The sequence below is a fragment of the Chinchilla lanigera genome, unplaced genomic scaffold, assembly GCF_000276665.1.
Source record: "Chinchilla lanigera isolate Chin_1 unplaced genomic scaffold, ChiLan1.0 scaffold00080, whole genome shotgun sequence".
In the NCBI taxonomy this organism is placed as follows: domain Eukaryota; kingdom Metazoa; phylum Chordata; class Mammalia; order Rodentia; family Chinchillidae; genus Chinchilla; species Chinchilla lanigera.
The window spans coordinates 10,254,519-10,270,390 of NW_004955481.1; the positions used below are offsets into that span (position 1 = coordinate 10,254,519).

The 15,872-nt window shown below is 35.4% G+C and overlaps 1 protein-coding gene across 2 annotated transcripts in view; it reads left to right on the plus strand.

The window, feature by feature from the left end:
• Positions 1 to 15,872, plus strand: part of Taf15 (TAF15 RNA polymerase II, TATA box binding protein (TBP)-associated factor, 68kDa) — a 32,123-nt gene that overhangs the window by 11,680 nt on the left and 4,571 nt on the right. Inside the window, exons 6-11 of one of the 2 annotated variants that reach the window (XM_005402892.2) lie at positions 815 to 1,008; positions 2,797 to 2,917; positions 11,183 to 11,217; positions 11,839 to 11,871; positions 13,062 to 13,171; positions 14,971 to 15,100. In XM_005402892.2, coding sequence (XP_005402949.1) covers positions 815 to 1,008; positions 2,797 to 2,917; positions 11,183 to 11,217; positions 11,839 to 11,871; positions 13,062 to 13,171; positions 14,971 to 15,100 — 623 coding nt within the window. The remainder of the gene's footprint in view (positions 1 to 814; positions 1,009 to 2,796; positions 2,918 to 11,182; positions 11,218 to 11,838; positions 11,872 to 13,061; positions 13,172 to 14,970; positions 15,101 to 15,872) is intronic. The other variant, XM_013503452.1, reaches the window with a different exon arrangement.

Sequence of the window (15,872 nt, forward strand, 5' to 3'; positions counted from 1 at the left end):
ACATTTCTGCCTTGAGAGCAGGTAATTAATACCATCATATTACTCCAAATGTACTTGGAATTTTACTTTTTGAGACAGGATCTTACTGTGTTGCCCAGGCTGCCTTGAACCTCCAGGCTCAAGTGATTTTCTCTCAGTTGCCTGAGTAACTGGAATTATAGGGGTTATCACTGTGCCTAGGGAGAATTTCCTTATGAATTGAGAGAAACAAGAAAGTTGTCTTAACTATTTGATAGACTCCTTTTCAGATAAACCATGACATCACAAAGCACATCTCTATTGCCAAAATATAAATATAATAAAGTATAAATCATGTATTAGTTTTCTAAAACTTACTATTAAAGATTTGGAAGAATACAGTATATCTCAAAATAATTCTAAGAGAATAATTGTAAAAATACTTAAAGGTAAATTGAAATGACAAAGCCTCTTAGTATAAAAAACTCATCAGTCATGGTATGTTTGTGAAAGAATCAGATATTGTTCTTTGCAGCATCTTTTACTTTTTTTTAACTAAAGGAGACAGTAAAAACCATAGTTCTTGCTTCATTACAGTTTTCAAACGTACATGTGGTTTTTTTGTATAATGTGGCACTTTTTTATTGACTGCTTTTCAGTGATGGTGAATTGTCTTGTAAAGGGTGTTTCACTCGTGATAAGGAGACTGTACATAAAAGAGCCAGATAATTACCATGAGAAAGTACTGCTAGATACGGATGAACTCTAGCTTTTCAGGCCTTTTATGCCAGACTCAAGTCAACTTTCTAAACATAATCTTCCTGTAAAGTCTCTCAGGTTCTTGATTTCTCTTTAGCCAAAGTGGAAGAGCACCTTCATATGACCAATCAAACTATGGTCAGCAAGATTCGTATGACCAACAGTCAGGCTATGATCAACATCAAGGCTCATATGATGATCAATCAAATTATAATCAGCAGCATGATTCCTATAATCAAAGCCAGCAGTCCTATCATTCACAAAGGGAAACCTACAGTCACCATACACAAGGTAAGATACAGTGACTTGTATTATTTTTTCTCACAAAATTATTTTAACATTGCGTTTGGATTAAAAGAGTCACGTGGCCAGGGATGTAGCTCAGCCTGCCTGGCAAGCTTGAGGCTGTGAGTTCGATTCCCAGTACCAAAAAAAAAAAAAAAAAAACACAGAGGATTTCATACTTGTAAAAATTTGGGGTGACTTTGAACATAATTCTTTCTCAGGGCCATAAAAGCTGTTACTAGATTTTTTTTTAATGTTTGTTTTTTTGAGATAGGGTCTCACTGTGCAGCTCAGGCTGGCCTTAAACTCCCAGCAATCCTCCTGCCCTGGCTACTAGATTTTCCATCTTTAAGTTTTTGGAGACTCCCAGTGGTTGCACTTTCCTTTTTTTTTTTTTTTGTACCAGGAATCAAACTCAGGACCTTGTGCTTGCCAGGCAGGTGCTTGTGTCGCTGAGCTATCCCCAGCCCAGTGGTTACACTTTTTGATGACTGGTTACATGAATTTTCTTTGTTGTTTCAGTAAACTCTGATCATGTGACATTACTGTTGCTGCCAGTTCTTTTGGTGATGGGGGTGTACTTGAATTGGGAAATTATCCTATACAGTCTTTTTTTTTTTTTTTTTTTTTTTGCGGTACCGGGGATCAAACTCACGACCTTGTGCTTGCCAAGCGGGCGCTTATGCCACTGAGCTATATCCCCAGCCTCCCTATACAGTCTTTGCCTTCCCTAACTTCACCTAAGAAGAACCAATCATTATTTCCTCTGTTGTCCCACAGCACTCTGTGTACACTACTGATGGTTAGAATTTTGAGTGCTTCATGAAAATGAATGATTTAAAGGCAAAGATCCTAAGTCATCCATTTAGTTATGCCTTTGTTCATAGTAAGTGCTCAGTAAATGTTTGCAAATTTTTCCCCTACTGCTGGGGATTGAACCAGTGGTCTTGTATATTCTATCCATGCACTTTACCCCTGAGCAACATACACTTTGTTCAATAATTGAGAATGAATATGGAAGCTCATTTGTTACTTTCTGTCCTTGAAAATCCAGTTTTGCTTTTTTGTAGTACTGGTTGAACCTAGAGCCTTCATACTGAGTGAGCTATATCCCCAGCCCTTTTTGAACACATTTTTCATATTGAGACAGTCTTCCTGAATCACTAAGTTGCCCATGCTTGGCTTGAACTTGCAGTTCTCCTGCCTTAGTCTCCTAGCTTGCCAGAATTACAGGCATACACACCACGCCCCTCTTCCAATTTGCTTTATGTATGCTTAGTTATTTAAATATTTTTGAGGCAAAGAAAGTAATAATTTTGTTTTTTTTTTTTTTTGTCTTTGTGAGACAGGATCTTGCTATGCAGTTCAGGCTGACCTTGAGCTCACTTTGTAGCTCAGGCTGGCCTCAAACTTGTAGTGATCCTCCTGCCTCAGCCTCTCAAGTGCTGGGACTACAAGTGTGCGCTACCACGCCCAGCTAGAAAGTAATAACTTTCAAGACTAGGGCATGCTTTTTTTTATATGTTAAATTGTTAGGTTATATTTTAACTCTTTATTTCACGTTATCATTTTGTCATCTGATTTTCTAACAGTATGGAATTTGACACAGGTACAGTTCTCAAACATATTTAATGCTGATGGTTTTATAATGACTTGCATTTGAGTTCTGTGCCTATGTGCCTTTTCCCAAAGGATATAATGTATGATTTTAAGTGCCATTTAAGGTTATATTATGTGAACCGCTTTTCAGACGTGATAGTATTCACTTACGTGTGTATATTTTCCTTTTTATAGATGACCGTCGTGATGTGAGTAGGTATGGAGAAGATAATAGAGGATATGGCGGGTCACAGGGAGGAGGTAGAGGGCGTGGGGGATATGACAAGGATGGAAGAGGTCCTATGACAGGATCAAGGTAAGTATTTAGATATAGGTACCTACATTTCTCCTCTGTCTCTCTTTCTCTGCTCTTATTTTATTTATTTATTTATTTATTTTTGGTGTTACTTTGCTGGTTTGATTTTGGCATTTAATTTAGTTAAGAGACTTGAAGGAATTACAGAAAAGAGGGCAGAAATTTAAAATTTATTTTCAGGCTTCAGAGCTCATGAATTAGAATAGGCTATGTAAACAGTTTACATGATATGTGTTAAACCATAGTAAAGTACTGTGCTACAGTTGTGGTTAAACCACTTGACTAGGTTTTTCCTACCAGACCTAGAAGCTAGAGTCCTTTAAAAGATGACTCTGGGAAATCAAAATGTTTTGTAAAAAAAGGTAAGTTAATTCTAGATTGGTTATTCCTTAATCTTCAATTGTTTTGGGCAGAGAAAGACTAGGAATATGCCTTAGGAATGGTAGAGTAGAAAGGTGGAATTTGCAAATAAAAGAAAGATTTAATGTAATTAAACAGTTTTTCTTGAGTAATTGTTGAAACAATTAGTGTAACATCGCATGCTATTCTGTATTTTGTCTAGAGTAAGTTGTGGTAAAAGAAAGATTTTTTAAATTTACCTTTTCTTTTCCACATTGCTAGTATTATTGTTAGTTTGTGGTGTTTTCTTTCTTTTTTTTTCCCCTTCTTACAGCATGTTTCAAAAGCTGGTTTTAAAATTACTTTTAAATATATCTGTAAGGTTATCATTTTGGCCCTAAAAACAAGAATGAAAAAATGGTTGACACCTATTCTCAATAAGACTTGTTGATTGTAAATTTGTAAAAAAAAAAAAAAAATTGTTTAAAGATAATTTATTTTCATTGGAAATTGAAGCTGTCTGTCGATTGTATGTATACTTAATAATATATCAGGACCAGTTCACTCTTCAGCTCTTTAGGGATTGAGTGCGCTCTGAGGTAACCTGAGAAACAAAACGAATATATACAGACTTACTTTTTCATTGATTTGTATTTCTGTATTTTTACTGTACAGTGCATCTTGATTGGTAGTTTACCAACGTTAAACAAGTACATCAGATGCCTCTTCCCTAAAGTGGTCTGCTCACATTATAGATATAAATGAATGATGTAAAGTGACATGACACTTTTTTACCTATTAGCCCCCCCTCCTACCTAAGACAATTCCAAAACAAGGTAACTAACAGATATATTTAATTTTCCAGTTGATATGTTTTATTTATTTATTTATTTATTTATTTCTGGTATGGGGAATCAAACTCACGACCTTGTGCTTGCCAGGCAGGCGCTTTGCCGCTGAGCTAAATCCCCAGCCACAATATGTTTTAAATAATTGGTTGCCTTGGAATGTTGTGCATTTTGTAGTACATCGTAGGTTTAATTTTCTTCATAAAAAAGTTAACCTTATAGAGTATCTATTAAACTGTGATAGTGTCTAACTGAGAGTAATGGAATCCCATTTTTAGGAGGAAGAGGATAGGCAATAGGAAGGGGAAGTCTTTATAAATGATTTTCATCTATGAGTGAGGATGCATCTTACAACTAGAGAATTGAGAAGACCTTGTATGATATTTCTGATAAGGAACCCCCACCAGGAAGTCCAGTTTTTAAGCAATATAACCTTCTTGGCAGTGTGCTTTAATAAAATTTGTGGCCTAGATACCCATTGTGAACTTAAGTTTTTTCAAATCTTATTTTTGACTCTTAGCAGCCCTTTATAACAGAGTCTTGGGCAGAAGCCCAGTATATGTTTGGTTAAATGATGTTGATCTGGATCAAGTGGAAGTAAAATTGGGGTGGGGCTCTGCAGTCTTGCCCCTCTTCCTCTTCCCTCAGTAAATGAAATCTTCATAAAAGCCCTTTTTAAGAAATCTATATGCAAGGTGATCATTCTCTATATCAGGTTGACAAACTTCATGTGAAAGGACTGGTAGTAAATGTTTTAGGCTTTCAGACCACATGATTTTTGTTGCAACTCTTCAACCCTGCCTTTGGATCCCCAGAGTGACTGTAAATAATATGCAAATGACTAAACATTGTTGTGTTCCACTGAATACAGGTCTGAAATTGGAAGTTCATATACTTTTCATGTGTCATGACGTTTTAAAATGTGCTTTTCAGTTATTTATTGGAGTAAAGCATTTTGAATTTGAGTATAAATACCAAGTTTCAAGATTTTTTTTCACATTGAGTTTTGCATTTGAACACCAAAAATAACACCAAACATTTTTCATTAGTCTTCATCAACACTGCCATTTGTGATGTTAATCATCTTAATAACGTTCCTTTTGGGGGCTGTTTTGAAGATTACTTGGCATTAGTTGAGTTTATATTTAAAGAAGTAGGAATATGGATGAGAGTCAGATGTGTAGTAAAGAATAAGATGTACTTAGACTTAAATTCTATGATTGCTTGGTTGGAAGAATTCAGACCAAAAGGAGGTCAAATATGGATAAGAAAGATGAAAATTTTAGGGACATAGGAAGCATAATCTATTTCTTTGATTGATTGATTGATTGATTTTTTTGAAGATAAGGTCTCACTGTATAGTTCAGGCTGGTCTTAAACTCAGAATGTAGCAAAGGCTGGCATTGAACTCACAATAGCCCTCCTGCGTCAGCCTCCTGAGTGCTGAAATTACAGGCATGTGCCACCATGTCTATTCTCTCGCTTTGAAAAAGCAATCGTAGCAAAGAAGACTGAATATCTTTTTATTGTCTATAGTTGACATTAACCTCTTAGTGGACTAGAAGCTAAGACCATAAATTCTGTCAGTGTTCTTTAATTGTAGCATTGTGATTACTGCTTTGCAAAATTGTCAGAACTTTTTAGATAGTTGTTATTTATTATTATGTCATTAAGACTTAGAGTCAAGTATCTTGTCCTTCTTGAAAGTGATTAATTAGCTCCTACATTTCTATAGTTAACACTGTAGTGTGCCTTGGAGCTTAGTAATAAAGCCTAGTAAAGCTCCTTGTAAGAAATTCAGTTGATATTAAATGGGTCAGACGTGATGGCGCATTTCTATAATCCCCTCACTCAGGAGGCTGAAGTAGGAGAATTGCTGAGAGTTTGTACCCAGTCTGGATAACATAGTGAGTTCATGGCTAACCTGAACTTGAGACCCTCTCTCAAAAAACTAAAACAAGCAAAAAAAAGGTGCATGTTTTGGTTACAGTCTAGAACAGTATTGGCCAATAGAAATACAAATGGGTCACAAACATGAGATGTGTATATAATTTAAAATTTTCTGGTAGTCACACGTAAGAAAATAGAGGGCTGGGCATGTATAATTCAGTGGTAGCATTTTTGCCTAGTATGTAATAGGCCCTGGTTTCAGTTCCCAAGACCATACACACACATAGAAAAAAACCATATAGGTGAAATTAAACATTTGAAATACATCTAAATTAGAATTTCATGTAATCAGTATAAGAAAATTCTTAAAGTCAGATGTGGTGTTGCATATTTACAATCCTAGCTACTTGGGAGGCTGAGGCAGGAGGATCATAACTTTGAGGCCAGTCTGGGGAACTAAGCAAGACCTTATCTGAGGGATGGGGATGTAGTGCTTACCTAGCCTCCTCAATACCTTGTCCAAAAAACCCAATTCCTTAGATGAGCTGGTGCACTTTTTTTTTTTATAATATACTAGAATTTAAAAATCTGTTTGATATTTTCATTTAGAGCACATCTCATTTTATAGTATTAGCTACATACTAAAGTACTTGCCAGGCATGGTGGTACATGCCTGTAATCCCAGCACTTGGGAGGCTGAGGCAGGAGGATCACTGCGAGTTTGAGGCCAGCCTGAGCTACAAAGTGAGCTCAGGTGCTTAGTGAGATCCTGTCTCAAAAAGATAGAAAAAAAAATGAATAAAGTACTCAGTAGCCACATAAAGTTAGTGGGTACTCTGTTGGACAGTGTTTAGCCTCTTAAAATGTTGATAAAAAGCTAAATCCAGAAAGCCTTTTTATCATTCACATACGACATAGAAGAAAATAAAATATAAACACAACTACTATTAAAAATGATTTTTAAATTCAGTGAGTCATTTACATTTGGAATTAATGTTGGTCTTTTCTCAGACTCTAAAATATTGTGTTCTATACGTAGTAGTATGAAAATTCAAGCATGGTACCAGTTTTTATTTTTTTTTCTTTTTGAGACAGGGTCTCGCTATGCAGTTCAGGCTGGCCTTGAACTCGCGCAACAGTCCTCCTGCGTGAGCCTCCCAAGTGCTGGAATTACAGGCATGTGTCACCATGCCTGGCCCAGTTTTTAAATTAATCTTTTTCAGTTGTTTTCCTTTTTTTTTTTGGTGGGTACCTGAAATTGAACTCAGGCCCTCAAACTTGCCAGGCAGGTGCTGTGCTGTGGAGCTATATCCCTGACCCAAGTTAATCTTTTTCTTCAGTTTTTAGTTAAGCCCCCTCTTCTCTGTTTCAACATTTTTTTAGTAATAAAAGATTCCTGCATTGTCCTTTCAGTTCTTGGCAGCTTTAGTGCTTGCATAGAGATGTTTAGATTGATTGATTGATTTTGGGTTTTTTTGTTATTTTGGTTTTTTCAGACAAGGTCTTGCTATGTAGTTCAGGCTGGCCTTGAACTCACTGTGTAGTCAGGGCTGGCCTTAAATTCATGGTGATCCTCCAGCCTAAGCCTCCCCAGTGCTGGGATTACAGATGTGTGCCACCATGCCAGGCTAGATTTTTTTTTAAGTTAAACATTGGGAACAGAGATTTTATCAGTGAATTTTTTCTTGACAAGCAGTTGAAATTGAATCTGGTTATCTTCTCTAGATATGTAATGTTATAATAATGAAGAAACCCCCATATTATGGTTTTAAATTTGGGGGAACCATCTCCATGAGTCAATGTGTGCAGCTAGTTTTTTTTTTTTTTTAATCCAGGAGATACTCAGCCAATAAAGTTGACTGTCTTATATTATGTCTGTGTTAAATATCACTACTACTTCATTATAAAATGTCCTTTAAGAATTCTTGATGTGTATATGTTTGCTGATTTTTCTGGGATTGAAAACAAATTTGTTGTGGCAATGTCTTGACTCACGTGTACTGTGCTAGCAAGGCCTCAGGAGTATGGGTAAAGGACTTGTAATTTGCAGGTTTGAAAGAAAGACCTAGCAGGCATATCTTTTGTTTTTTAACAGTGGTACTATTTGAGTTTTATTTACTGTATTTAATAAGTTTTCTCATGTGGGATATTATGTAACTAATACAGAATTTCTTAATAAGGAGAAAGAAAATGATTGAAACATCTTAATACAGAATTACAGATCACCTGGAGCAATGTGTCTCAGACAATAATATGCATATCAATAGCTTAAGAATTACTTGTGATTTACTTACCTTACTAAAGTGCAGATTTGGATTCATTAAGTCTGGGTGGAGAATGAGATCCTGCTTTTCTGAGATGTTTCTATGCTGTATTTATGCCTCTGTGCTTGTGCTTACTCTTTGAGTAGTAAGAATGTAGACTTTCAGCTTGTAGAAGAGGAAACTAAACCTAAGGGGGAATTTTATTGACTGAAAATTTCATGATTCATTAGTGATAATTAAGACTATTTTCTAAGTCTCTTTCTAAGACTCATTCTTTTTATAACGTACTGTGGCAGTGATGGTGAACCTTTTTGAAGCAAGTGCCCAACTGCAGCCCAAAACCCACTTACTTATTGTAAAGTGTCAGCGCTGTAATTAAATCTGAATTACTGAGGTTTTAGTTTAGAAAAAACAACTTACACCTTACCATCTTTTGCCATAAAAGAAGAATAACCACCTGCCATAGATTTCGCCACCACTGCACTATGGTTTTCCCGTAGTTACAGTCATTGTCTTAAGAACTTAAGCTGCTTTATTTTCAGAGGAAGTGCTCAGTGAAGATGACTAAAGTCATTTATATGGAAGAATAGGAAATTATAAACACTCAAACTTACTAGTTTTATAAATCACCTTTTTTTGAGACAGACTCCTTTTTTATTTTTTAATGTTTCAAAGTTTTATTATCAGCCATACTGGAAACAGTAGGAATTACGTTTTTATTTTATTTATTTATTTACTTATTTACTTATTTTGGAGTCAAGGCCTTGATAAGTAGTTTAGGCTGGCCTTGAACTTTCATCAATCTTCCTGCCTCCACCTGCCCAATGCTGGGATTACAGGGTGTCCATCAGCTTTTTAAAATATGAAATTGTGTATCTTCTACTGTGATAAACAAGTTGGTACTGTTTAGATGGATAGCAAAATAGTTAAGAAGTACCTTTTCTAGCACTTGTTTGTGAACATATGACTTCCAATTTCTTATTTTAAAAGTCTTCCTTATCCTAAGGATATTTAACCTCCTGACATAAGAGTGTGAGCTTAATATTTTCACTGAATCTTGTTTTACCACTTTTTGTGGTTTTAAGGATCATGTTTGAAGACACCTGAGAGATGCTGGTCTTTAATAAGATTTTCAGCAGTTTAATCTGGAGAACCCTATTGGTTTCTCTCTCTCTTTTTTTGTTTTGAGATAGGGTCTTACTATAAGGTTCAGGGTTACCTTAAACTCATTATGTGATGCAAACTGGCCTTGAACTGTCTGGAATCCTGCCTCAGCTTACCTAGTGCTAGGATTACAGGCATGCACCACCATGCCTAGTCTGGTTTCTCTTTCTTAAAGAGTTAGCTTTGATATATGTATATATAATTTAGAAGAGTAAGAAAGGCTTAGGTACTACACCGAAGTAGTAGTATATGTATATGTGAAACTGTACTGTATGTGAAAGTCTGAGTTTAGTATTATCTATGAAGCCTTGAAATAGTCTGTCTTCCTGCTTAAAAAGGCATCCTGGAAATCATATAAAAATTAAAAGCAAAGTAAAATGCATGTGTCTCTACCAAAATTGATTGCAAGGGTAACATTTTTATATCAAGGAATAGAATAGACAGAGGTTGCCAAAAGTATACATTGGGAAAAGAAAAACTTGCATAAATTCTTTAGTATTAAATGTATTGAGACATCATGAGATTAATAAATCTCATTGGCCTCTACAATTACAAGAGGTGCTCAAAGTGGTAGCCAGTAGCTTCCAGACATTTATTAGTATAGCAGACTGCTGAAGTGTGTATATATTTTTTTGGTGAACTTTGTATGTATTATAAAGGAAGAATGCTTTCTTAGTGGTTTTTCTTCAAATGGTTCAGGAAAGCTTTCTGAAGAGTTTGGTAATCACTAAAGCAGAGGTTATTAAGTAGTGAGAGACATCAGTAGATTGGATTAGCTTCTTGGGCTATAACAGAAAGTACATCAGATACTACCATCTGATGTTCATCTTCTATGTCAGTAGATGAACCTTGAGAAGATGATGTAATTCAGTCCTGAGAAACAAGCTTTTACTGAATGAGTTGAGTTTCTTGATTAGAGAGAACTTTATAAATTTCTTACATAAAACTATGTGTACTGCAACCACTGACTTATCTAACAGTGGCAGTTTGCCGAACAAAGTCATCTTGTGGGTGGCTGTAGTATTGGAGTATGTTGCATTCTGTGACGTATGTTACTGATGTGGTATACAGAGCATTTGGTATCACGAACCTTAGGAGCTGCGATATGAGGAGATCTCTAGTATACTGTGGTGGGTATGAAGTAGGAGGGCAATTTTGTCATATGTTTTTAGTCCTCATTTTATCAGATTTTAGAATGATTTAAAATTTGGAGACTGCTTTTCATTCAGGCTCACTTTTGTGTATATTTGTATGTCACTTTTATTCATCTCATACACCCACAGTTTGGTATCATAGCAGATCCTAGTACTGAAGTTTTTACCTCTTCTGTTCTACTATCAAAATCTTAACCTTGCTTTGTATTCTTATAGTCTTTTTTTTTTTTTTCTCATGCTTTAAAAATACCTCTTTGGAAAGAATACTTGTTCTAATTTAACATACTTCATGCTGTGACTCCAGCTTTAAGTCACAGTTTGAATAGTGTCCTTTAGTCTTGGGGTTGGGAAGATTTTAAAATAAGAGTATATTTGACATAATTATCTAGTAAGCTTGAAAAGGCATCTTGTAGAAATTAGATCCTTGGGAAAACACTTAGATGGAAACAACATTTGAGGTCAATGAAAATGGAATTAACTGGAAAGTTAGCAGTGCTACTGTTTTCCTAAGTGCTCTACTTGTGACAGTTAAGTGTAGATTGAGCCCAGGGCTCAGCACATTAGAGACTTAAGGAAGAAATCATTTCTTCAATTTTTCCTCTGCAGTGGTGGTGACCGCGGTGGCTTCAAAAATTTTGGTGGTAAGTGCTGAGTATCCCAAAATGTTTCAGTGGAAATGCTATATAAATCTAAAAGCCACCAATATCCCGCAGACGCAGTCTAAGCCCTTTCTTACTCTGTTGAGGCTGGTGTGTGTTGTGTGCTTTAAAAAAAATACATATATATATATTTATATACACATATATATATCAAAGTAAATATTAAAAAGCCAGAGCTGATCTCAAATAGTCCAATGGGTTTCTACACAGTGTATTTGCATGAAAGAGTCTGTGGTGACCAATGAATGAGACCTTCACTGGATTTTGACTGTTTTTTTTTTTTTTTTAATAAAGGTAGCTGACGTGTGTTTTTAAATTATTAAAGAGTTTTCCAATCAGCCTTCACAACCAGAGCTTAACGAAAGTGATAATGCCAAAATAGCGGGTGCCGTCTTGGACAAGTTTAAGGAAGAAATGTTCACATTCATCTTGATTTCTTAAAACTTTTAATAAAACTTAATTACATAGTTTGTAAATCTCTGATGGTTGACTTTCAAGGATTTTGGAAGTATTCAATTTTCATGCCTTGGTTATTATTACTGTTTTTTAAAAAAGTATTTCAAATGAGTTACCTTAAATAGCTTTTTTTTCCTTTTCCCTTAGGTCACAGGGATTATGGCCCCAGACCTGATGCCGGTAAGGTTTGTAGTAGTTTGTAACTTTGCAGTTAAAAAAATGTTAGTTTTGAGCTTTTTGAAGGGGAAAGTATGTGTTTGGAAGGATTAGTGCTGCCTGGATAAATGCCAGAAAGGGAAATTCAGGGGTGTTGATGGGAAAGTTTGCTGGGGAAATTGCTGTTTGTGTGTTCCCATGGTCTACTTTTTGTTCTTTCAAGAAACACTTGCATTTTTACTGCTAATAAGCCTTAATTACTTAAATTATTACAAGTTAGATTTAATAAAAGTATTGGTATCATTGGGGAATTAGAGGCAAAACTGTGTTTAAGGAAATCCTATGTTGGATTGATAGTCTCTTTAGGGGGCTAGGAAACCTGAATTCATACATAAGAGAATTGTCTTACTCTGGATAGAGGTCAATGATTTTATGCGGCTTTTTGTTTTTAAATGAAATTCAAGGCTATAGATTTTCTAATGGAGACATTTCAAAGTTGTTACTTAGAAGTTTAAAATCTATTTGAGCTAAACACCTATAATATATATTGAAATCAGAACTTTTGTTTTTGTTAAGATGCCAAAGTATTCTATATGGATGGCAATTTCTGAATTATCCCTTGATGGACTGAATTTTTGTACATCTTTCTTACTTTGTTATACTAATCCAAAAGTGTGCGTGTAAGGTAAGGTGTGTGTACAAGGTGCTCCTACCTTTTGATCTGTACAAGGCTTATTGCAATAAGTGTGACCCAGCAGTTTTGCTTGGCTTGCTTGGAAGTTCAAAATGTCAGATTTGGGGAATTTTGTCCTAGAGAGCCTTATTTCAACTTTTAATTACAACTTTTTAATTCTCGAGAAAGGAATGCTACCTTAAATTAGCTCTTCATCTCTTCATGAGCTGTAGTCCTGTATCTGAACCTGAAAAGTGAGATTTTAAAAACCTTCCTTTTAATAGGTCTGTTTATATTTCAGAGTATGGACTTGATATACTTTACCTGAAGTTTAGTTGCAAGAATTGATTTGCCATGCTATTATTGTAAACACTGCATGTTTACATATTTTTTCTTATATTAGTCCTTTTATTTTGGTCTTAAAAACAAATATTGAGCAGTAAGTTTTTGAATATTGGGCAGTAAGTTTTTACTCTTAATTACTAAACAGGATATAGTAAAACCAAGGAATGTAAAATTAACCATAATTTTTCTCCCTTAGATTCAGAATCTGATAATTCAGATAACAACACAATCTTTGTGCAAGGACTTGGGGAGGGTGTGTCTACAGATCAAGTGGGAGAGTTCTTTAAACAAATAGGAATTATCAAGGTGAGTAAGAAGTGTGGTCTATGTTAAAAATTTCTTAATTATAAACATACTCTAGTTAAGGATACATAATTTTATCATAAGCTTATGTACTCCAATATGGGTCTCTTAAAATCAGCATAATGCTCATGCTTATCCAGGTCTGTAGACCTTTGCTAAATTTATAAAGACTTATTTCTTTGGTTTTCTTGTTTGTTTTGTTTTGTTTCTCACCATGTAGTCCAGGCTGGCCTCAAACTCACTATGTAGCCCAGGTTAGCCTTGAACTCGAAGGCGATCTTCCTGCCTTAGCCTCCCAAGTGCAGGGATTATAGATATGCACCACCATGCCCCCCCAAGATTTTTTTTCTTGTTAGTGTTTTTTATCTTTCTATAGCCTACCTATGCCTTAACTAGGGCTCTAAAGATACTTTTTGCCTAACTCTTAAGATTCAGAGAACTGCTGGGCATGATGACAACACGCCTGTGATACCAGCACTTGGGAGGCTGAAACAAGTAGATCTCAGTCAAGTTCAAGGCCAGACTGAACTACATAGAGAGACCTTATCTCAGAAAAACCAACAGAAAAAAAGAAGAAAACCAAAAGAAATAGTTAGAACATTATAGATTCTGAAATCTATAAATGTGTAAACTCAAGTTGTTACTAACAACTATTTTTTGGTATTTAATGTCTATACTGCCCAATATGTAATGCATTATTTTGTAATTATTCACTTGAGTAACCTATATACTGTTGATTTCAAGCATTTTTTTTTTATTTCTTTAACTAGCAAGTACTTTTTAGAGCAGTGTTAAGTAAATAATAACACTTACTTGAAATCATTTGTCTTTCTTTTTGAGACATGAGCTTGCAGTGTAGCCTAGGCTGGCCTTGAACTTGTAAGATGTTCCTGCCTCAGCCTTCTGAGTGCAGGGATTACAGATGTGCACCACCATGCACAGCATTTGTCCTTGTTTTAATGTGGAATTACTCATTTTTTTTCTTCTTGGGGAATTACAGTTTTTTTTAAGAAACTATTTAAATGTGAAATATGTGAACAATTCACACTTTTATAAAGTAAAACTTGTCTTCTGAACATCCTTCCTGACTTTTAAATGATTTACAAAGAATATATATTTACATGAAACATTGTCTACATTTAATTTTTGTGGGGTTTAAGTAAATTATATGTAGGTAAGCAGTATACTGTTCCCTCCCTCCCTCATCTCTCCCTCCCTCATCTCTCCTTCCCTCCATCTCTCCCTCCCTCCATCTCTCCATCTCTTCATCTCTCCGTTCTCCCATTCCTCCCTTCCCTCCCTTCCCTTCTCTCCCCCTGCCACCCTCCCTCCCTTTTTCTGCCTCCCTTTTCTTTCTTCCGTACTTGTTTGTCTTTTTCTAGTACCAGGAATCGAACTCACGACCTTGTGCTTGCCAGGCAGGCGCTGTGCGGCTGAGCTAAATCCCCAGCCCCCTCTTTCTTCCTTACTCTTTTCCTCACTTTCTCACTTTCTATGACAGTGCTGGGGATCAAACCCAGGGCCTCATGCATGGGCAGATGTTCTACTACTGAGCTATATCTCTAGCTCCTATATAACATTTTTATAGCTTGGTTTTCATTTACTTTAGCTTGCAGAGTTTTTGTTGTCCAAAACTATGCATAATTTCAGTTTTATATTAGGCGATAGATAACTTCAGTTTTTATATTAGGTGCATATTTTGTCATGGATATATGAATTACTTTTAAAAAATCTTTTATTATCTTAATGGTGCAATTATCATGTATTCTTGAAATGCTAACATCAACTTGTTTTTCCCTCAGACAAACAAGAAAACTGGAAAACCTATGATAAATCTTTACACAGACAAAGACACAGGGAAGCCAAAAGGGGAGGCAACAGTGTCATTTGATGACCCTCCTTCAGCTAAGGCAGCCATTGACTGGTTTGATGGTATGCCTCATTTGTATAGTTTCAATAACTGATTTCTAGTGTGAAAGTCAAAATATATTGTGGGAGACTCATTGTAATATTTCTACTTTTGCAATATTAATGAAAGCCAGAGTTTTTATGTCCTTATAAAATGAGATCTTTCTTTATTTGTCTAGAATATTTTCTTATACCGTGCCTTGGATGAGACCTAACTCTAACCCTGATATAAGTATTAGAAAATTGGCCTGATTGACTATAGTCTTTAAACATTTAGTTCCCCTTTCAATATAAAGTTAATACATACTTAGAAGGAATAGTAAGACTTTTTTTCCTCCACTAAAATGAGGTATCCAAAATCTTCTACAGAGATAACCACTGATAAAATTTTTTGTTAATTTTTCTTCTAGTCTAATAAGATATTTTAAGAAGTTTACCATGATATTCCCAATACAGTTTTGTCGTGGTACCAGGAATCGAACTCACGACCTCATGCTTGCCAGGCAAGCGCTGTGCCACTGAGCTGTATCCCTAGCCATCTCATGCTTTTTTCATTTAACATTATAACAGTTATTTCTCCATGTTACTAAAATCTATAATAATAACACTGCATGTGTATGAGCTGGGCACAGTTTTCTTTTTAGTGCTGAGAGTGAATATCTGTCCTCATCTCTGCATTCTTTACTTCTTTTTTTTTTTTTTTTAAATTCTTCTTTGGACTTTTAGAATACTGATCTGTGAACTGGTTCTTGTATCAAAACCATCTCTAACATCTTAGGAAGTTGCCAGCTAGAGC